Here is a 23,912-nt window from a genome sequence, read left to right as displayed (position 1 = left end):
GTTTATTAGTAAAACTAATTGAAGCAGATGTTCAAGGAAGATATATTGCTATTGAACTTTTACAAGAAGGAGAAAAGATACTTATAATTGGAGTTTATGCTCCTAACCAACAGCAAGAACCTTTTTTAAAATTTTTACACAATAGAATTATACATTGGGATTATAAATCGCATATATTAATGGGAGATTGGAATGGAGTTTTGGATACTTGGAAAGACAAAAAGGGCTTACTTCACAATATTTCAAGTCGTGCAAAGTTACCTAAAGCCTTTTTTGATATGATGGATGACTTAGAACTAATAGATGTTTGGCGAGAATAGAATAAGGAAGAGAAAGATTATTTTTTTTCAGATAGTCATCAATCTTTTTCAAGGATTGATTTTATATTTATTACTAATGAGTTGCTTTTTAGGGTTTAGTTTAGGAAAACTAAGATATGTCCAAGGATTTTGACGGATCATAGCCCTGTGTGGATAGAATTTGATCAGGAGGAGTAGCCAAGTCCCCACAGCGTTCTTTTTTTTGGATGCTGAAAAAGCCCTTGATGGACTGAATTGGCAATTTTTATTTAAAGTAATAGAAAGGATGCAGTTTGGAGACTATTTTATACAAGCAATTAAAGCAATATATCAGAAACAGACAAATAATAATTAGAATTAGAATTTTTTTTTTTATTGGCCAAGTGTGATTGGACACACAAGGAATTTGTCTTGGTGCATATGCTCTCAGTGTACATAAAAGAAAAAATACGTTCATCAAGGTACAACATTTACAACACAATTGATGATCAATATATCAATGTAAATCATAAGGATTGCCAGCAACAAGTTATAGTCATACAGTCATAAGTGGAAAGAGATTGGTGATGGGAACTATGAAACGATTAATAATAGTGCAGATTCAGTAAATAGTCTGACAGTGTTGAGGGAATTATTTGTTTAGCAGAGTGATGGTAGTTTAATGGTAGTTTAACAGAATCTTTTAGAATTGAAAAAGGTACAAGGCAAGGATGTCCCTTGTCCCCATTATTGTTTATTTTAACTTTAGAAATTTTATTAAATAAAATACGTGGCTCAAATCAAATAACGGGAATAAAAATTAGACAGCAGGATTATAGATTAAGAGCGTTTGCGGATGACTTGGTTGTTACTTTAACTCAACCTATTCAGTCAGCTATATACTTAAAAGAGATAATTAATCAATATGGTAAGGTATCTGGTTTTAAAGTTAATCAACAGAAGACAAAGATGATAACTAAAAATAGGAACATACATCAAAAAGAAGAATTAGAAAGAGTTACAGGATATGAAATTGTTAAAAAAGTTAAATACTTAGGAGTATATATTACAGCTTCAAATGTGAAATTATATAAAAATAATTATGAGGTGGTGTGGCAGAAGGTACAGAAGGAAATGGAGAATTGGAAGAAATTACAATTATCTTTGTTGGGAAGAATAGCAGCAATTAAAATGAATGTTTTGCCTAGGTTTTAATTTTTATTTCAAATGATACCAGTACTTAAAAAGGATGTAAATTTGTGGGAATGGCAGAAAGGGATTAGCAACTTTATTTGGATGGGTAAAAAACCGAGAATAAAGCTAAAAATAATGCAAGATACACGTGAAAGAGGAGGATTAAAAATGCCTAATTTGAAATTATATTATGAAGCAGTTGTTTTGTCATTAATTAGTGATTGGTTTAATTTAACGGAAGAATTTTGAATATGGTGGTAAGTGTGGTAAGGCCACACTTGGAATACTGCATTCAGTTTTGCTCGCCACGATGTAAAAAAGATGCTGAGACTCTAGAAAGAGTGCAGAGAAGAGCAACAAAGATGATTAGGGGACTGGAGGCTAAAATATATGAAGAACGATTGCAGGAACTGGGTATGTCTAGTTTAATGAAAAAAAGGACTAGGGGAGACATGATAGCATTGTTTCAATATCTCAAGGGCTGCCACAAAGAAGGGGGAGTCGGGCTGTTCTCCAAAGCACCTGAGGGTAGAACAAGAAGCAATGGGTGGAAACTGATCAAGGAAAGAAGCAACTTAGAACTAAGGAGAAATTTCCTGACAGTTAGAACAATTAATATGTGGAACGACTTGCCTGCAGAAGTTGTGAATGCTCCAACATTGGAAATTTTTAAAAAAATGTTGGATAACCATCTGTCTGAAATGATGTAGGGTTTCCTGCCTGGGCAGGGGGTTGGACTAGAAGGCCTCCAAGGTCCCTTCCAACTCTGTTGTTATATTGTTATATTGTTATATAGGCATAAGCCTCCTCCTTTCTTTTTACCAGATGTTTCTGGAACCCTGTCTGATCATTCAATCTGACAATTGATTCATTTAACCAGGTTTCAGAGAAGCATAGAACTGCTGAATTGCGAAAATCAGAATAGTATTTTTTTAAGAGGAGTATTTCATCCATCTTATTTGCAAGTGAGCGTATATTTGTTAGGAAAATTGAAGGCAGAGGAGTTTTAATGCGATTTAATGAGATCACATCAAATACCTGTACAATTAGCACAGGGGCCCCCCAAGGCTGTGTGCTCTCCCCACTTCTCTTCTCTCTGTATACCAATGACTGCATCTCCAATGATCCATTTGTTAAGCTACTGAAGTTCGCAGATGACACAACAGTGATTGGTCTCATTCGAGACAATGACGAATCCGCATATAGACGAGAGGTCGAACGACTAGCCTTGTGGTGCAACCAAAACAATCTGGAACTGAACACACTCAAAACCGTAGAAATGGTGGTAGATTTTAGGAAAAACCCTTCCATACTTCCACCTCTCACAATACTTGACAACACAGTATCAACAGTAGAAACCTTCAAATTTCTGGGTTCTATCATATCGCAAGATCTCAAATGGACAGCTAACATCAAAACATCATTAAAAAGGACAACAAAGAATGTTCTTTCTGCGCCAACTCAGTAAGCTCAAACTGCCCAAGGAGCTGCTGATCCAGTTCTACAGAGGAATTATTGAGTCTGTCATTTGCACCTCTATAACTGTCTGGTTCGGTTCTGCAACCCAACAAGAAAAACACAGACTTCAGAGGATAATTAGAACTGCAGAAAAATAATTGCTACCAACTTGCCTTCCATTGAGGACCTGTATACTGCACGAATCAAGAAGAGGCCGTGAAAATATTTGCAGATCCCTCATCCTGGACATAAACTGTTTCAACTCCTACCCTCAAACGACGCTATAGAGCACTGCACACCAGAACAACTAGACACAAGAACAGTTTTTTCCCGAAGGCCATCACTCTGCTAAACAAATAATTCCCTCAACACTGTCAGACTATTTACTGAATCTGCACTACTATTAATCGTTTCATAGTTCCCATCACCAATCTCTTTCCACTTATGACTGTATGACTATAACTTGTTGCTGGCAATCCTTATGATTTATATTGATATATTGATCATCAATTGTGTTGTAAATGTTGTACCTTGATGAACGTATCTTTTCTTTTATGTACACTGAGAGCATATGCACCAAGACAAATTCCTTGTGTGTCCAATCACACTTGGCCAATAAAATTCTATTCTATTCTATTCTATTCTATTCTATTTCTTAGCCTCTTTAAGATCCCAGATCGTTTACCTCTCTTCCTTCGTTTGGGTAAGGGATTCCTATAGAGGAATCCCTTACCCAAAAGCTGAACAATTACTATAATATGACTTTATAAGGCCTTGGTAAGATCACACTTGGAATAATGCATCCAGTTTGAATTGGCATGATATAAATAAGATGTTGAGACCAGGAGTGGATTTCTAGCAGTTCACCCCAGTTTGGACGAAATATTAGCGGCGACAGTGGGAGGCTCTGCTCACCCAGCAAGATATCATCAAAAATCTCTGTGCATGTGCAGAACCTTCTGTGCATGCGCAGAAGCACCACGCACTCGGTAAAGTGAACGCACACACCTCCTCGCTGCCAATAGGGAACCGGTAGCACCAGGATTTGAATCCCACTACTGGTTGAGAATCTAGAAAGATTGCAGAGAAGAGCAACAAAGATGATTAGGGGACTGGAGGCTAAAACATACAAAGAACTGTTTCAGGGATTGGGTATGTCTAGTTAAGTGAAAAGAAGAATGAGGGGATGACATGATAGCAGCATTCCAATATTTAAGGGGCTGTCACAAAGAAGAGGGACTCAAGCTATTCTCCAAAGCACCTGAAGGCAGGACAAGAAGCAACGGATGGAAACTAATCAAGGAGAGAAGCAACTTAGAACTCAGGAGAAATTTCCTGATTGGGAGAACAATTGATCAGTGGAACAGCTTGCCTCCAGAAGCTGTCAACAAAAAATCCCCTGTGAATTCAAGTCCCGCTTTAGCCACGAAAGCAAACTGGGCGACCTTGGGCCCGTCACTGTCTTTCAGCCCACCTCTCCTCACTGGGTGGTTGTTGTGATGAAAACAGGAGGAAAGGGTGTTGGATAGGTGTGCCACCTGAGTTGTAAAAATAACAAAAGTGGGATATTAATGAGAGAATAAACACACAAACCAACCTGATTAGCTGGTCTTGTGAAATCATTCATCTCTATTCATCTTGCCAAGCATTAACATTTTTGCAGATCATCATGAGACAACCTGGCATTTCCTGAGTTGCTAATTCTGATTGGGAGAAACACTTGAGAAGGAAAAGTGTTGTTTCTCCTGATCGCACTTCACACACAGAGGCAATATTCCTGCACCAGCTTTTGGCATTTCTTAGCAGCAAGAGCCACTAGGGGGCTCCCTCTACCAACATCAGAAATCCTGGCAGCCTGGGAGCTTCAGACCCTGGAAATTTTGCCAGAGCTTGTTGCAAAGGGGGGATCTTAAGGGTCGCCCCCTGGTGTTTGGGGAGGGGGCCAGGAGCAGGAAATGGGAGTCCGCATCCAGAGTTTGGCCTATCTGGGAGGAAGTCCTCATTCACCTTCACTTTTGGATCCTAGAAACCAGAGGCCACCAGTGGGAGAATCTTTTTATTTTATTTTATTTCTTTTGTCACAACAGTAAACACAAACAATTATCATAGATAAAACAGCATATTTTGAAGAAAATATACATATATGTATAAAAATATGCATCAACTGTATCAATTTGATATGATGAAGGGAACAATAGGACAGGAACGGTAGGCACTTTTGTGCTCTTATGCACGCCCCTTATGGTCCTCTTAGAAATGGGGTGAGGTCAATAGTAGACAGTTTTTGGTTGAAGATTTTGGGATTTTGAGTAGAGACTATGGAGTCAGGTAATAGAATAGAATAGAATAGAATAGGATTTTATTGGCCAAGTGTGATTGGACACACAAGGAATTTGTCTTGGTGCATATGCTCTCAGTGTACATAAAAGAAAAGATACGTTCATCAAGGTACAACATTTACAACACAATTGATGATCAATTATATCAATATAAATCATAAGGCTTGCCAGCAACAAGTTATAGTCATACAGTCATAAGTGATGGGAGATTGGTGATGGGAACTATGAAACGATTAATAGTAGTGCAGATTCAGTAAATAGTCTGACAGTGTTGAGGGAATTATTTGTTTAGCAGAGTGATGGCCTTCGGGAAAAAACTGTTCTTGTGTCTAGTTGTTCTGGTGTGCAGTGCTCTATAGCGTCGTTTGAGGTAGGAGTTGAAACAGTTTATGTCCAGGATGCGAGGATCTGCAAATATTTTCACGGCCCTCTTCTTGATTCGTGCAGTATACAGGTCCTCAATGGAAGGCAAGTTGGTAGCAATTATTTTTTCTGCAGTTCTAATTATCCTCTGAAGTCTGTGTTTTTCTTGTTGGGTTGCAGAACCGAACCAGACAGTTATAGAGGTGCAAATGACAATAATTCCTCTGTAGAATTGGATCAGCAGCTCCTTGGGCAGTTTGAGCTTCCTGAGTTGGCGCAGAAAGAACATTCTTTGTTGTCCTTTTTTAATGATGTTTTTGATGTTAGCTGTCCATTTGAGATCTTGCGATATGATAGAACCCAGAAATTTGAAGGTTTCTACTGTTGATACTGTGTTGTCAAGTATTGTGAGAGGTGGAAGTATGGAAGGGTTTTTCCTAAAGTCTACCACCATTTCTACGGTTTTGAGTGTGTTCAGTTCCAGATTGTTTTGGTTGCACCACAAGGCTAGTCGTTCGACCTCTCGTCTATATGCGGATTCGTCATTGTCTCGAATGAGACCAATCACTGTTGTGTCATCTGCGAACTTCAGTAGCTTAACAAATGGATCATTGGAGATGCAGTCATTGGTATACAGAGAGAAGAGGAGTGGGGAGAGCACACAGCCTTGGGGGGCCCCTGTGCTAATTGTACATTGGAATGAGTTCCAAGCATTAACAACTCTGTTACAGAAGTCATATTTTCTGCAATCAAGTTTGAAGCGGTTGACATTTAGCTTGAATCTATTTTTTGCTCTTGTAATATTGCGATTGAAGCTGAAGTAGTCTTTTACAGGAAGAATATTGCAATAGATGATTTTGTGTGTTAAACACAGGTCATGTCGAAGTTGACGGAGTTGTAAGTTTTCTAATCCCAGGATTTCAAGTCTGTTGGTATAAGGTATTTTGTTGTTTTCGGAGGAGTGAAGAACTCTTCTAGTAAAATATTTCTGGACTCTTTCTATTGTATTTATGTCAGAGATGTGGTATGGGTTCCAGACGGATGAGCTGTATTCAAGAATAGGTCTGGCAAATGTTTTGTATGCTCTAGTTAGTAGTGTAGAGTTTTTAGAAAAGAAGCTGCGTAAAATTAGGTTTACAACTCTTAGGGCCTTTTTTGCTATGTAGTTGCAGTGGGCTTTGGCATTAAGGTCATTTGATATGAGAACTCCAAGATCTTTGACAGGGTGGGGTCATCAGTTAGGTAATGTCCATCAAGTTTGTACTTGATGTTAGGTTCTTTTTCCAATATGTAAGACTGAGCATTTGCTGGTTGAGATTTGAGTTGCCAAGTTTTAGACCAATCGAAATTAAGTCGAGGTCTTCTTGAAGGGTAGAATTATTATTAGTGGTATTAAATAGTTTGACATCATCAGCAAAGAGAACACAATAACTTGAGATGAGCTCACAGAGCTCATTTATGTATAGTATGAAGAGTGTTGGTCCAAGAACATTACCTTGGGGAACGTCACTTTTGACAAGGACAGGATTTGATATAGTGTTGCCAATTTTGACTACTTGTTGTCTTTTGGACAGGAAGGCATTTATCCAATTGTGAAGAGGTCCCGAAATGCCGTAGGATTTTAGTTTGAGGAGTAGTTTATCATGTACTACTGAATCAAAAGCTTTGCAGAAGTCTATGTAGATTGCATCTATTGCTTTTCCTTGATCAAGGTTGGTAGTCCATATGTTTTTGCAGTGGAGAAGTTGTAAGTTACAAGACAATTTTTTTCTGAAACCAAATTGTTTATTAGAGAGAAGGTTGTTTGTTTCGAGATGGAGTGTAATGGATTGGTTTATGATGGATTCCATTACTTTGCATGAGACACAACATAGAGAGATAGGTCTGTAATTTTCAACAAGGCATGGATCTCCTTTTTTGAAGATAGGGATGACTGTGGCTAGAGACCAGAGTTTTGGAAGGGAACTAGTTTTGAAGGCTTTATTAAAGATAATGCTTAGGGGTTCAGCTATATTAATTGAAAGTTTTTTTAAAAAGTATGCACATAGTCCATCTGGTCCAATAGATAATGATGGTTTCAGGTTGCGAAGGGCTTTTTCAACATTATCTTCTGTAAAGTCCACGTGTGTTAGGTCGTTGTTTTCTTCTGTGGAGTCTATATGTGTTGAGTCGTTGTTAACATTTTTGATACGATTGAGGAAAGTTGGATATGAGCCATCACTGTTTACAAAGACTGAGCCGAAGAATGTGTTAAAGAGGTTTGCTTTAATTGTTTCGTCAGTACATTCTTTACCGTTAGATTCTTTTAGTGGTGGAATGGTTCTTGTTTCTTTTAGTTTATTGTTTACAAAATTATAAAAAGCACGACTGGAATTGGTGCATAGAAGGTTTTCTTCTTGTTTAGTGTGGTAAGTGTTACATTCTGTTTTTATTTGGTTGCAAATATTTTTGTAGCGGTTTTTGAAGTTTGTTACATAACCTTTTTTGTTTTTTTTCCAGAGGGATTTTTTTTTGGATTGCAGCTTTTTTATTGATATGGGAAATTTGCTTTTCCTATTGATTTTGGTGATGATTTGTGGTACATATAGTTTGATGATTTTATTAATTTCAAGTAGGAATACTTTATAGTGGTCTTCTGTAGTGATACAGGTTGAGAATAGATTATGCCAGTCAAGAAATGAGAGATCATTGTTTATAAGGTCATAGTTGGCTTTTTTAAAATTGTAGTTTGGAGTACTATTGTTGAGACGATTTATGCGAGGGCGTATGTTTAAATAAAAGTCTATCATGCAGTGGTCACTGTTGGAAAAGGGTTCTTTTACTTGTAGTCCATAAATAGAGTTTGCGTTATTACAAAAGATGAGGTCAAGGCAGTTCTTGAGTCTAGTATTGTTAGTTACTAATTGTTGAAGGCCTAGGTTTGTAACTGCATTGTATAGAGTAGTATGGATTGGTTCGGTTGTACATTCATTTGTTATCCAGTTTATAGAAGGTAGATTTAGGTCTCCCAGAAAGATGAGAGGATATGGGCAAGAGGTAGCCTATGTTAGTAGTGAGGTTAACATATTTGCATGAGCGATGTCGTAGTCAGGAGCTCTGTAGCATAGTATGAATCTTAGTGTGGTATTGGTGGACAGGTCACATACAATAGTTTCAGGTAGAATTCATTTATTTATTTCATCAAGCATGTATTAGATAACAGATATAAGTATAGACATAATTATGAATACATGAGATGGATACGTATAAAAGGGAACATTAAGACAGGGACGGTAGGCACCTTGGTGCTCATGCACACCCCTTACAGACCTCTTAGGAATGGGGTGAGGTCGACAGTAAATAGTCTAAGGTTAGTTTTGGGGGTTTGGGAACCGGTTTTTTTTACTACCGGCATGGCTGTGGGCATGGCTTGGTGGGCGTGGTGTAGCTTGTGGGCGTGGTAGGGGAAGGATATTGCAAAATCTCCCTGCCCACTCCTGGTGGAAGGATATTCAAAAATCCCCATTCCCACCCCACTTGGGACCAGCCAGAGATGGTATTTGTGCTACCTGCTGGATTTCACCCCTGCTCCAAGGTCCCTTCCAACTTTCTTCTTCTATGTTTCAAATGGAGCAAAAGATATTTGAAGTATTTGAAGTGTTGATGGGACATGTCTGAGAGGAATACAACTTAGAGATTGCTCCCATGATCCAAAAGAGGAGAATAAAGCTTTTTTAAAACGGGGGGTGGGGGAACCATGGGGGGGCCGTGATAGCTCAGGCTGGTAAGAAGCCTGTTATTTGAACACAGCAGCCTGCAATTACTGCAGGTTCAAGCCCGGCCCAAGGTTGACTCAGCCTTCCATCCTTTATAAGGTAGGTAAAATGAGGACCCAGATTGTTGGGGGGGCAATAAGTTGACTTTGTAAATATACAAATAGAATGAGACTATTGCCTTATACACTGTAAGCCGCCCTGAGTCTTCGGAGAAGGGCGGGATATAAATGTAAATTAAAAAAAACAAAAAACCACAGAAACAGCTTTTTTCTAATATTACTCCCAATAAATGCAGAGTCAAAAGATCCCCCTTAATGCTCCATAAGACCGTCCCATTAACTATACCATTTTGAAACTGAAGAAAACCTCTAAGCTAGGAAATATTTAACATGTAACTATTTAAAAGGTGGTCGAGAATAGATATAACATAACATAACATAACATCAGAGTTGGAAGGGACCTTGGAGGCCTTCTAGTCCAACCCCCTGCCCAGGCAGGAAACCCTACACCATCTCAGTCAGATGGTTATCCAACATTTTCTTAAAAATTTCCAGTGTTGGAGCATTCACAACTTCTGAAGGCAAGTCGTTCCACTTATTAATTGTTCTAACTGTCAGGAAATTTCTCCTTACTTCTAAGTTGCTTCTTTCCTTGATCAGTTTCCACCCATTGCTTCTTGTTCTACCCTCAGGTGCTCTGGAGAACAGCCTGACTCTCTTCTTTGTGGCAGCCCCTGAGATATTGGAACACTGCTATCATGTCTCCCCTAGTCCTTCTTTTGTTAAACTAGACATACCCAGTTCCTGCAACCGCTTCATATGTTTTATCCTCCAGTCCCTAATCATCTTTGTTGCTCTTCTCTGCACTCTTTCTAGAGTCTCAACATCTTTTTACATCGTGGCGACCAAAACTGGATGCAATATTCCAAGTGTGGCCTTACCAAGGCATTATAAAGTGGTACTAACACTTCACGTGATCTTGATTCTATCCTCTGTTTATGCAGCCCAGAACTGTGTTGGCTTTTTAACAGCTGCTGCACACTGCTGGCTCATATCTAAATGGTTATCCACTAGGACTCCAAGATCCCTCTCACAGGTACTACTATTGAGCAAGGTACCACATATACGGTACTGGTGCATTTTGTTTTTGGCCTAAATGTAGAACCTTACTTTTTTCACTGTTGAATTTCATTTTGTTAGATAGCGCCCAATGTTCAAGTCTGTCAAGATCTTTCTGTAACTTGAGCCTATCTTCTGGAGTGTTGGCTATTCCTGCCAGCTTGGTGTCATCTGCAAATTTGATGAGTTCCCCATCTATCCCCTCGTCCAAGTCATTGATGAAGATGTTGAAGAGTACTGGGCCTAAAACAGAGCCTTGGGGTACTCCACTGCATACTTCCCTCCATGTGGATGTAGTTCCGTTGAGGACTACACGTTGAGTGCGGTTGGTCAGCCAGTTACGAATCCATCTGGTGGTGGTGCTGTCTAACCCACATTTTTCTACTTTATCTAGTAGTAGGTTATGGTCTACTTTATCAAATGCTTTACTGAAGTCCAAGTATGGTACCAAGTATGGTAATATGATATGGATGTCGGCAGACTTGATAAGATAATATACAAGAAGTGAATATTGGTTCAGATATATGGGCAGATCATAATCCAATGTTGATAACATGGAAAGGACAGAAGAAAAGAAGATGGACTTTGAATACAGAAATACTAAAAGAAAATGATTTGCAACAATTTGTGGAAAAAGAATTAAACTCTTTCTTTGAAATAAATAAAAAAGAGGACACATTGCTTCAGAATATGGGATACAATGAAGGCATATATTAGAGGACTGGCAAGAACCTATACTGGGGAAAAAACAAAACAAAAGGAAAAGACAGGAACAGATAGAATTGGAAGAAGAATACAAAAATGTAGAGAAAGAATTTCAAGAAGATAGCCGGAATGACAGAGTTAAGAAAAGAATGGAACTAAAAAAACATGAAATAAAACTAAATGAACAAGAGCTGTTAGGAAATAAATTAAGAACAATCTAGGCAGAACTTTCTTGAAAATGCAAACAAACCAGGAAAATGGCTAGCATATAAAATAAAAAAAGAAAAGGAGAAGAAAATGATAAAGCATCTATTAGATGAAAAGGGAAAACTACATTATAGTAAGAAGATAAGAACTCAAAATTACTATGAAAAACTATACTGTCAAGAGCACATTTTGGAGGAAGAGACAATAAAATATTTAGAAAACTCAGATCTACCAAAAATATCGGAACAACATAAGGCATTGTTAGAAGGAAGAATAACAATGATGGAATTGACAAAAAAGTGGGAAGGCACTGGGACCGGATGGCCTACCAACGGAACTATATAAAACCTTTCAAGAAATAATGAGTAATGTAATGCTAGAGCTGTATAATGAATTTCTAGATAAAGAAAGAATGCCAGACGCATGGAGAGAGGCACATGTAACACTTATACCTAAAGAAGATGCAGACTTACAACTGATAAAAAACTAGACCAATTTTGCTATTGAATGTGGACTATAAGATTTTTGCTTCAATAATGGCAAACAGATTAAAAAAACAGATTAAAAAAATTTTTTTTTTAAATTTATTCATAGTGATCAAAATGGTTTCTTCCCTAAGAGACAAATCAGAGATAACATGAGGATAATATTAAACGCGTTGGAATACTATGAATCACATCCAGAGAAAAAAATGGCAATGATATTTTTAGATGCACAAAAAGCTTTTGACAACGTGAATTGGCAATTGATGATAAAACAATTGAAGACAATGGCCTTTGGGGAAGGATTTGTAAATATTATAAAAACCACCTTTCCTGCTCCAGTCGTGTTACCAGATGTGCCCTTGCCTCAAACCGAACACATGGAGGTGGAGATTGTACAGTGAGCAAAATATTCTTATTCTGCAGAAAAAGTGGCGCACAAAGATCTCCCTCAAAACCTGTTTATGCCACCAATGTTTTACAAAGCATTTCCCACCATTTACAAGTCAGAGTCAGAAGGCATTTCCTCATCTCCCTTTATTTTATTTTATTTTATTGTCACTGCACATTGTACAATGAAATTAAATGCTGTCTTCAGTGTAAATTATAATGATAAAAATAAAAATGCAAACATACATCCTTTACATTCTATATAACTGAAACCGAAAACCCGACATTGCAGTATACCAGTGATGGCGAATCAACCCCCATGCTCCCCTTTTGGCCCGGTTTGCCTGGTAGGTCAGTTTTTTGCTCTCACCATGCTTCAGAGCCTTTCTAGGAGCCTGGGGAGGCGAAAATGGCCTTCCCCACCCACCCCAAAGGCCCTCTGGACCCTTCCTGTGGGCCCAGAAGTTGGCAAATGGGCTGTTTTCCGCCTCCAGGGGGAGGGGAAGGCCGTTTTGCCTGCCCCCAGGCTCCTAGAAAGGCTCTGGAGCATGAGGAGAGCAAAAAATGGGCCTTCCTCACCCACACCAGGCCCTCTGGAGGTAGGAAACAGCCTGTTTCCCTATTGCAGGTAGGCACAGAAGGGAGGAAAATCAGCTGGGAGCTGAGCTCACGTGCCCACCAATATGGCTATGCATGCCACCTGTGGCACACGTGTCATAGTTTTGCCATCACGGCCCTATACCATAGAATTCAGTATGGTTATTGCCCTGGGATAGAAGCTGTTTTTCAGCCTATTTGTCCTTTTTTTATTATCCTGTACCGTCTGCCAGATGGTAATAGTTCAAACAAAGGGTGCCCAGGATGAGATGGATCTTTAAGAATGTTTTGAACTTCCTTAAGGCAGCAGGAGCTATAAAGCTCTTCCAAAGAGGGGAGAGGCCAACCTTTACAGTAATTCCTGCCTGTCTTACACTAACAGTTTAACCATAGTGTACATAATACAAAGCTCAGCAAAGCTATCCCAACATGTACACAGAGTAACCGCAAAACTTTCATAATTGTCACTTCATCAGTACTATAGCATAGCTTTCAATGATACTTCTTATTTTTCTAACAGCATACTTCTTCTTTTTAGAGATTTACAGGTGCAAATCTTTCCTGTTTGTACCTTTTGTCTTTTCCCATAGTACATTTGGGGTTATGATTTAGCAAGCAGAAGCATTTACGCTTTTATTCTAAGTTTAACCTGTTAATTGAATCTCCAAGGATCCTTCGATTTAGACCAGGGATGGTGAACCTTGGACCTTTTATGATTTGTAGGCTTCAACTTCCAGAATTCCTGAACCGGCATATCTGAGATGTGTAAGCTAAGCCTTTAGCTACTGTACAAGTTAGGGCATTAACAGAAAAGAAACACAATCAGTACCATATCTCAGACTAGAAATCAGTTAAAGCCAACCAATTTTAGATGGTGCAGACACAACGCCAACCGTCCAGTGTTTATTTTAGAAAAAAAAAACTTGAGCCTTGTATTGGTTCAATATTTCCTTCTTTTGCGTCTCTTTCTCCCAGTGAAGTGCTCACTGAAAATCCTGCTTCTCTTTGTTCTGGTGTGACTTAAATATATAATGCAACTCTTATTTTTCATGGGTCAAAAAGCTTGTTGCTTTGGAAGCCCTTCCCATATGCCATGTATTTCTACAGATTCTCCTGGGAGACTTCTGTGGGGATGAAGCAAATTTTGAGAATCAACATGAGCCAATTAGCGTCGTCTTTTCCTGCTATACGTCTTCTAATGGCGATTAAAGTCACTCCCAGTTCTGAATTTCTTTTTACTCCACACACTCATATGGCTTCTCCCGTGTGGATTCTTTTATGGCGCATAAGAGTCCCTCCGTCTCGGAAACTCTTTCCACACACGATACATTTAAATGGCTTCTCCCCTGTGTGGATTCTTTTATGGCGCGTAAGAGTCCCCCCGTCTCGGAAACTCTTTCCACACACGATGCATTTAAATGGCTTCTCTCCTGTGTGGAGCCTATTGTGGTAGGTAAGCTGGCCACTCACACTAAAACATTTTCCACACTCCAGGCATTTATAGGGTTTCTCTCCTGTGTGGATTCTTTTATGGCACATAAGAGTCCCCCCGTCTCGGAAACTCTTTCCACACACGATGCATTTAAATGGCTTCTCTCCTGTGTGGAGCCTATTGTGGGAGGTAAGCTGGCCACTCACTCTAAAACATTTTCCACACTCCAGGCATTTATAGGGTTTCTTCCCTGAATGAAGCATTCTATGGCTCCTGAGTGAATCACTTCGACTAAAGGTTTTTCCGCACTCATGACATGTATATGGTTTCTCCCCAGTGTGGATCCTCTTGTGGCTACAAAGGTAACTACTTCTTCTGAAACTCATGCCACACTCTGCGCACTTATAGGGCTTCTCGCCTGTGTGGATTGTTTTATGGATCGTCAGTGCTTCAGAATCACTGAAGCATTTTCCACACTCCTGGCACTGATATGGTTTCTCCCCAGTGTGGGTTCTACTATGTACAATATACCTTTTTTTTTGATTGAATCTCTTTCCACAAGTGTGGCACTCATATGGTTTCTCCCCAGTGTGGAGCCTTTTGTGACAAGAGAGAGCCCACAAATCAGCGAAGCATTTGCCACATTCGGTGCACTTATAAGGCTTTTCACCCGTGTGGGTCCTTTTATGGATATTCAAACTACTTGTTTGATTGAAGCACTTCCCACACTGCAGGCATTGAAAGGGCTTCTCCCCTGTGTGGATTCTGTGATGGGCAATAAGGCTTGTTGAGACACGGAAGCTCTTTCCACACTCCGTGCATTGAAATGGTTTTTCTCCCGTGTGAATCCTCTCGTGTGACTTAAGATGACCTTTTTGACTGAAGCTCTTTCCACAGTGCAGGCATTTATATGGTTTCTCCCCTTTATGCATCCTATTATGTTTAGTTAGTGTACCACATGTCTTGAAGCTTTTCCCACACTCTAAACATTCATAGGGTTTCTCCCCTGTGTGAATCCTCTTATGGCAAGTAAGCTCACCGGAGGTCCTGAAGAATTTCCCACACTCTGTGCAATGATAAGGCTTCTCTCCAGTGTGGATCCTATTATGTAAATTGAAATTAAATTTTTGGGTGAAGCTCTTTCCACACACTGTGCAATGATACGGCTTTTCCCCTGTATGGATCCTATTATGGTAAGTGAGCTTACTTGGAGAGCGGAAGCTCTTCCCACATTCCAGGCATTTACATGATTTCTTCCCAGTGGGGCTTTTTTTCCGGGAATTCGGTTCCTTGCTCCCAGTAAACCTCGTTCTACCCTCCCTGCGTTGATGCAACCTCTCCTCTCTGTGGATGCTTTGATGGGAAGTAAGGGAGGCGCTGCTTCCGAAGCTGTTTCCCCTATTAATGCATTGATGCTGCTTCCTCTCTTCGTGGACCTTCTTGTGTGAATTAAGATGATTTTTCTGCCTGAAGGTCCTTCCACAATCCAGACATTTGTGTGGATCCTCTGCTTTGTGAATCTTTTTATGCAATGCAAGGGAGCGGCTTGTCCCGAAGGTTTCTCCACACTCCCTACATTTGTACATTTCACCTCCTTCTTGTCTTCTTTCATGTAAAGGAGGAGGACGGGTCCTTCTGGAGCGTTGCCTGCTTTCATCTTGTTTCTCTCCAGCAGGGCTTTTACAACAGTCACATAATCCAGATTCATCTCGGAGCGTTTTCCCGCACCTTGAACATTCTTCTTTTTCTTGGCAATCATCCGTGTCCAATAAAACATTGGTATCTGCAGAAGGTAAACTACTGGAGTTCTCCAGCTCAACTCTTAATTGGTTTTGCTCCGAACTTTGCTTTCCATACATTTTTTCTGCAAGTTCCTTTTTCTCTTTTGGGAAATGTGCTGCTGCCTCTTGGCCAGAATCCTCCATCTCCCATCCGTCACCTGCTTGCAACAGAAAGAATAGAAAAGTTAACACAAACTTAGGTGCAAAAGGGATGAAGCACCATGGCTGTATTTGAACAGTATCAATATTCTTCCCAGCTCCCCTTTGTTCAAAAGATGATGCTATCCTTGTTATTAAGCTGATATAAGATTTGACCTTTGGCTACTAAATTTCAATATCTTAACAGAATCCCTCACCTAAGGAGGCCAAGTTCCTCTTGGTTTCCTGCATGACCTCCTGGTACAGGGCTTTTTGCTCAGAATCCAGCAGGGCCCACTCCTCCACGGAGAAAACCACAGCTACATCCTCAAGCGATATCAATTCCTGACACAGGGAGAAGAAAAAAACACAACATATCCCATGAATATTCCTAACAATGAACACTTCAATGAATTACATGCGAGTCGTTTTCTTAATGAACAAACTGTAGAATTTCCAAGTAGGGCAAACAAACATGTAGGATATTGAATTTAACAGCTGGAACAATAAAGTGTACAATAGGGCACAACACAATTGTAATTGATTAGTTAGAGTGTGCTGACTCATGCATGATGCAATCTACGCTCTGATTGGTTGCGGTAAGTATAAAGGGGGAGTTTCCCTTCTTTCCCTCCTTTTTTCCTTCTGTTGTTCTGCATGATGTTTTCGATTTACCTCATGATGTTCCTGACTATCTTATGTTCTTCCTTTTGTGGATGATGACAAAGACTGCTGTAAATTTCTAAGTTAAATATATTTATATTTATATAAAATCTACAAGTCTGTGTCAGTATCTCCGACTTCATCTTGACAGCTGCTATGCAATTTCATGACCGAACATCTTCTCTGGAGAACCCTTCCAAAAACACAAAATGCCTCTGGCTAGAGATACATCTAGTTAATGTTTCATTGGTTTGGCTGATTCCACAGGAGCAGCAACCCCATATTCCTTTGTTGTCCATTGATGGGCTAGACCGGGTGTCGGCAACCTGTGGCTCCAGAGTCGCATGTGGCTCTTTAGTCCCTCTGCTGTGGCTCCCTGTTGGCTGAACCCACCACTGGCTGGCCCCGCCCCTCGCCCTCCCCTCCCAGTCACTCCTCGCTTGAGAAGGTAATAGTAATACTATTACTAAATTTGCAGATGATACAACAGTGGTGGGACTCATCTCGGTGGGGGATGAGTCTGCCTATCGACATGAGGTGGACCGGTTGCTTTCGTGGTGTGGAGACAATAATTTGGTCCTCAACACCAATAAGATCAAAGAGCTTACAGTGGACTACAAAAGGAATAGATCAGACATCCAGCCCTTGCTTATGAATGGAGGCAGAGTACAGCAAGTGACCATTTTTAAGTTCTGGGTGTTATCATAAAGAGGACCTGACCTGGGGCACTTGCATTGCAGTCCTGGTCAAAAGGGCCCAGAAGAGATTATGCTACCTGAGACTTCTCAGGAAACAACAACTGAATGAGAAACTGGTGGTGACCGTCTACCGCTGCACCATAGAGAGTATTTTAACTTACTGCACCTGTGTATGGTTTGCCAGTTGCCCAGTGGCAGATAGGACAGTGCTCCAGAGGATCAACATTATTGCCCTTAGGATCACTGGTTGCCTTCTCCCCTCTTTAGAAGAGCTTTATAGCTTCCGCTGCCTTATGAAAGTTCAAAAGATTCTTAAAGATCCGTCTCATTGTGGGGACCCTTTGTGGGGAACTATTACCAGCTGGACAATGGTACAGGATAATAAAAACAAGGACAAGTAGGCTGAAACACAGCTTCTATCCCAGAGCAGTAACTATAATGAATTCTATTGTATAGGGAAATATTAATGCGATATAAGGGGTTTTCAATTCAATTGTATGGAATGTGAAGGATGTATGTCTGTGTTTTATTTTTATAATTCTAATGTACACCGAAGATGGCATTTAAGTTCGTTGTACGAGGTGCAATGACAATAAAGTAAACTAAACTAAAGTAAGGGTGACGGCAGTGGATAGAGACTCGCTCCATATTCCAGAGTGGGAGGGAAGCTCCCCTGTACTTGCCTCTTCTTCCGGCCCTTGTTGGTGCTGTGCGCACCTCGATCGCTCAGGAAGACGCACAACTTGCTCTCTGCCCCGAGATACTGGCCTGGCTGCGGTTGATGCCACTTCTCTTGCCGCCTCCATGGCCTGCTCACTGCTCTTGCAGCACCTTGCGCAGCACACTTAAATTTAGTGCCTTTCACAATCGACGTCCCCTCCTCCTCCTGGAGCCCATTACGACACAGAGCATTGGTGCAGCCAGGCCGGTCCAGTGTCTCAGGGCACTGAGTCACATGTGTAAATCTCCAAAATGCAATGCATGTGTGTCCCCTGCTCATGCATCCCTGCACATGTGCCCGACCCCCCGCAGATGTGGTCACGTCCCCATGCATGCCCCTGCCCCTGTGTATGTGTGGCAGAGACCCAAAGATAGCTGGACAGTAGGAGGCACGTGCCCATGAATGGCGGAGCTGAGCTGGGGCGACGGCTGGCGTGCCCACCGAGAGGGCTCTGCATGCACTCGTGCCATAGGTTCACCACCACTGGTATAGGGTCTCCTGCTTGAAACAGGGTTGGACTAGAAGATCTCCAAATTCCCTTCCAATTGTGTTATTCTGTTATTGGGAGATTTACACATCTGGGGAGGTGAGGGGAGAATCTTTCTACCTGCATTGGAAGCTCAACCGCCGTTAATCCTCCATTACAAAGAACTGAGGTTCCAGGAGATGAAGACGAGGCCATGAGAGTGTCTAGGAGTGGAGAAAAAAACAGCATTTGCTATCAAACATCCTAACGATATTCTTGAGCATACAATGAAAAGGCTGATTTTAGTTTATTTCTAGGACTCAGATTTGGATGAAAGTTTGGAAAGACCTAGAAGGATTTCTTTAATGCTTTTATATTTAAGTGACATCAACAGGAAATACAGCTGTTTGATTGACAGTAGATACAGTAAGGAAGGTACCAAAGTATTTATGGAGAATTCCTGTCGCAATAAGGATTTTTAGCAAGCCTGTTGTGGTTTCTCTCTCACCCTTTCCCAGATATGAGACATAGGTCTTTATTTCAGTCACTTCAAGGTAAGAATATTGATCATCGGAATCCTGAACTAAGTTGTTCCCTCACTGGAGGCTTTTAAGAAGAGACTGGACAGCTACCTCTCTCAAACAGTATATAGACTCCTCCTCCTCAAGCAGGGGGTAAGACTAGAAGACCTCCAAGGTCCCTTCCAACTCTATGTATGTTCTTCTATCTTTCTGTAATGTTCACCTTCCCTTATCAGAGAGAAATTCTTTTCACAGCTGGGACTTGCCTGCTGGAAAAGCCTACAACCGAACTGGGGAACTAGGGGCCCTGTTAGGAATGGTGGACTTGAACTCCCAGAATTCCTGAGCCAACTGACTCAGGAATTGTGGGAGTTGAAGTCCACCAGTCCTAAAAGCACCTTAGTTCCCCACCCGTGGCCTGAAGCAACGTTTCTCAATCTGGGAAGCTGTAAGATATGTGGACTTCAACCCACGTGGGAAATTCTGGGAGGTGAAATCCACATATCACAAAGTTGCCAAGGTTGAGAACCAACGGCCCATAGGAAAAGGGCGATACCTTTTTAAATGCACCCATGACTTTAAAAACGCAGTTCAATTGAAGAATGAAAAGGAATTGAGGGCTGAAAGTAAGGAGGGCAAAGAGATTCAAAGGCTTCAGAAGGAGCCTTTACCCGATGCTCTCTCCGGAGGCGGCTCCTCTTGAGCAACTCCCCGAAACAACAGATCACGGGAGGGATCGCCCCTTTTCCCCCCCACCGCTTTCGCGGCCATTGAACTCCAAGCCTCCTGGATCTGAAAAAGCCCCAGAGGAAAGGAAAAGGACGGGAAACGATCAGGAAGGGCCAGCAAAGAATAATACTAATAAATCTCCCCAAGGAGAAAGTGGGGACTGCAGGAGGGATTTTAGCAGCCCCCAAAGAAGCTGCATTGAAGGGTCTCCTCTCCGAGCATTTCCCCAGGTGGGAAAAAGGAAGGAAGGAAGGGAGGGAGGGAACTTCTTACTTCACGCCCGCAGGGAATGGCGGCTCTGTTCCTCGGTCCAAGAGATGCGCGCAGTCCCGCTGGCTAAGCTTCCTTCCTTCCAGGCCTCGCATGTGGATCCCCCTTTCCGGAACGACCCCAGCCAGGAAGTGCTTGTAGCTCCTCCCCTCTCCGTCCAGCTCCTCCCATTCTCTGGGGGTCTCCCTGCCTGCCCCCTCCCCAACTCCGGGTGGGATGTTCAGGTGGGCAGCGAGTTCGTTGCTTCTTTGCCCCCGGCAGTCAGAGAAAGTGGGGAGAGAGGGAGGGGAGGAGGGGAGTGAAGGGAAGCGGAGCACAAAGCTAGGAAGGAATCGCCCTTAACCAGAATAAGGGTTGGGGGGACCTTATTGTCTCCAAGGGTCCTGCAAACTCTGTTATTCTGTTCAAGGGCGATTCCCTTCTAACTTTGCTGCTCCGCGTCCTCTTCCCTCCCCTCCTCCCATCCCCGGGCTTCGTCCCCTCCCTCTCTCCCCACTTTCTCTGACTGCCTGGGGCAAAGAAGCAACGGACTCGCTGCCCACCTGAGCATCCCACCCGGAGTTAGCGGATTCCCTAGTTAGCATAAAGATATGGACATCAGGTTCCAGAATTCCCCAGCCTGCCATCCTATGCTGGCCGGAGATTTCTGGGAGTGGAAGTCCACAGATCTGAAAAGTCACCAAGGCTGAGACAGGCTGGCCTATCGGAAAAGTGTGACACCTTTTTAAATGGACACAAGACTTTAAAAACACAGTTAAATTGAACAATGAAAAGGAATTCACGAAATAAATTCACTCGGGCAAAGTCAATCCTGAGGATTCAAGGGCATCAGCAGGAGCCTTTACCTGATGCTCCCTCCTGAGGTGGCTCGTCCTGAGCAACGCCCCGAAACAACGGCTCCTGGGGGGGATCGCCCCCGGTCCCTCCGGCCGCCTGAGCATCCATTGAACCCAAACCTTCTGGCTCTGAAACAGCAGCAGAGAAAAGAAAGTGACGGGAAACGATCAGGAAGGGCCGGCAGAATAATCTCTCCGGTGGGGGCTGCAGGAGCGATTTTAGCAGCGCCCCAAGAAGCTGCCTTGAAGGGTCTCCTGTCCGAGCATTTTCCCAGGTGGGAAAAAGGAAGGAAGGAAGGAAGGAGCTTCTTACCTGGCGCTCGATAGGGAAGAGGCGGCTCTCTTCCTCGCCCGGACTCCGCTTCCCAAAAAGATGCTCGCAGGAACAGATCCGCGATCCGTTTTCCTCGCAGCCCCGCCAGCCACGCTCCCTTCCTTCCTTCCTTCCCAGCCACGCACGTGGATCGCCCTTCTCAGAACTGCCCCAGCCAAGACTTTGCAGAGCCCAACCTGGAAGCTCTTCTAGCTCCTCCCCTCCCCGTCCAGCTCCTCCCATTCTCCAAAGGGGGGAGGGCGCCGCCCCCTCGGGGGTCCCCCTGCCCGCGCCCTCCCTTCGGCAACGGGGGAAGCGGTCCCGGGTGGGATGGGCAGCTGGGCAGCGAGTTCAGGGCTGCTTCTCCCGAGGCAGTCAGGGAAAGAGGGGAGAGTGGGAGGGGACGAAGCCCGGGGATGGGTGGAGGGGAGGGAAGGGGATGCGAAGCAGCAAAGTCAGAAGGGAATCGCCCTTGAACAGAATAACAGAGTTTGCAGGACCCTTGGAGACAATAAGGTCCCCCCAACCCTTATTGGTATATTATTTTACTAAGGCCAGATCTAAATACAGCTAATATTGAAAATATTGAAAAATGAAATGGGGAACTGATTCTGATGCAATTTTCTAAAGAGAGTAATTCCCACCCAGTGTTTTAGATAATTAAATATTTTTCTGGCTATTTTTCTAGGTGATTATCTATAAAATAGAATAGAATAGAATTTTTATTGGACAAGTGTGATTGGACACACAAGGAATTTATCTTGGTGCATATGCTCTCAGTGTACATAAAAGAAAAAATAGGTTCATCAAGGTACAACATTTACAATACAACTGATGGTCAGTATATCAATATAAATCATAAGGATTGCCAGCAACAAAGTTACAGTCATACAGTCATAAGTGGAAAGAGATTGGTGATGGGAACTATGAGAAGATTAATAGTAGTGAAGATTCAGTAAGTAGTTTGACAGTGTTGATGGAATTATTTGTTTAGCAGAGTGATGGCCTTCGGGAAAAAACTGTTCTTGTGTCTAGTTGTTCTGGTGTGCAGTGCTCTATAGCATCGTTTTGAGGGTAGGAGTTGAAACAGTTTATGTCCTGGATGTGAGGGATCTGTAAATATTTTCATGGCCCTCTTCTTGATTCGTGCAGTAGACAGGTCCTCAATGGAAGGCAGGTTGGTAGCAATTATTTTTTCTGCCGTTCTAATTATCCTCTGAAGTCTGTGTTTTTCTTGTTGGGTTGCAGAACCGAACCAGACAGTTATAGAGGTGCAAATGACAGACTCAATAATTCCTTTGTAGAACTGAATCAGTAGCTCCTTGGGCAGTTTGAGCTGACTGAGTTGGCGCAGAAAGAACATTCTTTGTTGTCCTTTTTTGATGATGTTTTTGATATTATCTGTCCATTTTAGATCTTGCGATATGATAGAACCCAGAAATTTGAAGGTTTCTACTGTTGATACTGTGTTGTCTAGTATTGTGAGAGGTGGAAGTATGTGTTGTGACCCAGGTTCCTGGACCCGGACTCCTGGACTCGGATGATTCAGAAAGTGAGGGAGAAGACCTGGCAAACCCTGCTTCTCTTGAGCCCTCTCCCTCCCTGGCACCCACTCAAAGGGAGGAGGAGGGGCCGGCAAGGCTTGATTCTCCTGAGCCTTCTTCTGATTTGGCAACGCCCCAAGAACAGTTTTGGAGTGATGCAAGACTGCGCAGACATGACTGGCGTGCGCAGCAGAGGAAGCGTTGGGACAAAGCCAAGGAATGATGGTCATGCAGTGACATCTGCAGAGACTATAAATAGGAGGCGGGACTTCCTGGTTTTTTGTCTTGGACAAAGCAATGAATTTGCGCCGGCAAACTGTATCAATGGAGGGAAGAATATATTCGTGAGTAATTCTGGCCTTATCTATAATTTCCTCGTTATCTCCAGAAACTTGGCAGGCCTGTGGGTAGACGTTAGTGACGTTGAGTTGGCCATACCCACACGGTCACATGACCACTGAGCCACGCCTACCCAGCTGGTCATTAGGGCAGAGAACTGGTTGTTAAATTATTTGAATCCCTCCACTGGAGTCAACCTATTTTCCAAAGCACCTGAAGGCAGGGTAAAAAGGAATGGGTGGAAAGTAATCAAGGAGAAAAGCAACTTAGAACTAAGGAGAAATTTCCTGAGAGAACAACTTCCCTCCAGAAGTTGCTCCAAATCTGGAGGTTTTCCAGAAGTGATTGGACAACCATTTGTCTGAAATGTTATAGCAGGGGTGTCAAACCGACAGAACCCCGGGGCCGGATGCATCAGAGGGAGGCCAGGCTCAACCCAGATCCACGAAGGGAAAAAAAATTGAAATGTCACGTGACGTGGCGAGTTGGAAACCTGTGGTATAGGGGTTAGAAGACCTCTGTTATTCTGTTTTCTGAAATGGCTGAAATAGAGGAGGTGTGTGGGGAAGGGTGAT

The 23,912-nt window shown here is 42.2% G+C and overlaps 2 protein-coding genes across 6 annotated transcripts in view; one reads left to right on the top strand and one right to left on the bottom strand.

The window, feature by feature from the left end:
* The window catches only part of LOC131193415 (zinc finger protein 665-like), an 81,281-nt gene that overhangs the window by 27,500 nt on the left and 29,869 nt on the right, over positions 1–23,912 (top strand). The gene's annotated exons all lie outside the window — the stretch shown is intronic.
* Positions 12,421–23,912, bottom strand: part of LOC131193423 (zinc finger protein 345-like) — a 53,232-nt gene continuing 41,740 nt past the window's right edge. For 2 of the 5 annotated variants that reach the window (XM_058173555.1, XM_058173556.1), the window contains one exon: positions 12,421–16,260. In XM_058173555.1, coding sequence (XP_058029538.1) covers positions 14,135–16,260 — 2,126 coding nt within the window. In that variant the 3' untranslated portion in view covers positions 12,421–14,134. Of the gene's footprint in view, positions 16,261–16,455; positions 16,583–18,926; positions 19,010–20,308; positions 20,528–21,150; positions 21,271–21,454; positions 21,957–23,912 lie in introns of those variants that run through there. The other 3 variants (XM_058173557.1, XM_058173558.1, XM_058173559.1) reach the window with 3 other exon arrangements.

Source organism: Ahaetulla prasina, chromosome 2 (assembly GCF_028640845.1).
Source record: "Ahaetulla prasina isolate Xishuangbanna chromosome 2, ASM2864084v1, whole genome shotgun sequence".
Taxonomy (NCBI): Eukaryota; Metazoa; Chordata; class Lepidosauria; order Squamata; family Colubridae; genus Ahaetulla; species Ahaetulla prasina.
This window is presented reverse-complemented; position numbering and strand designations above follow the sequence as displayed.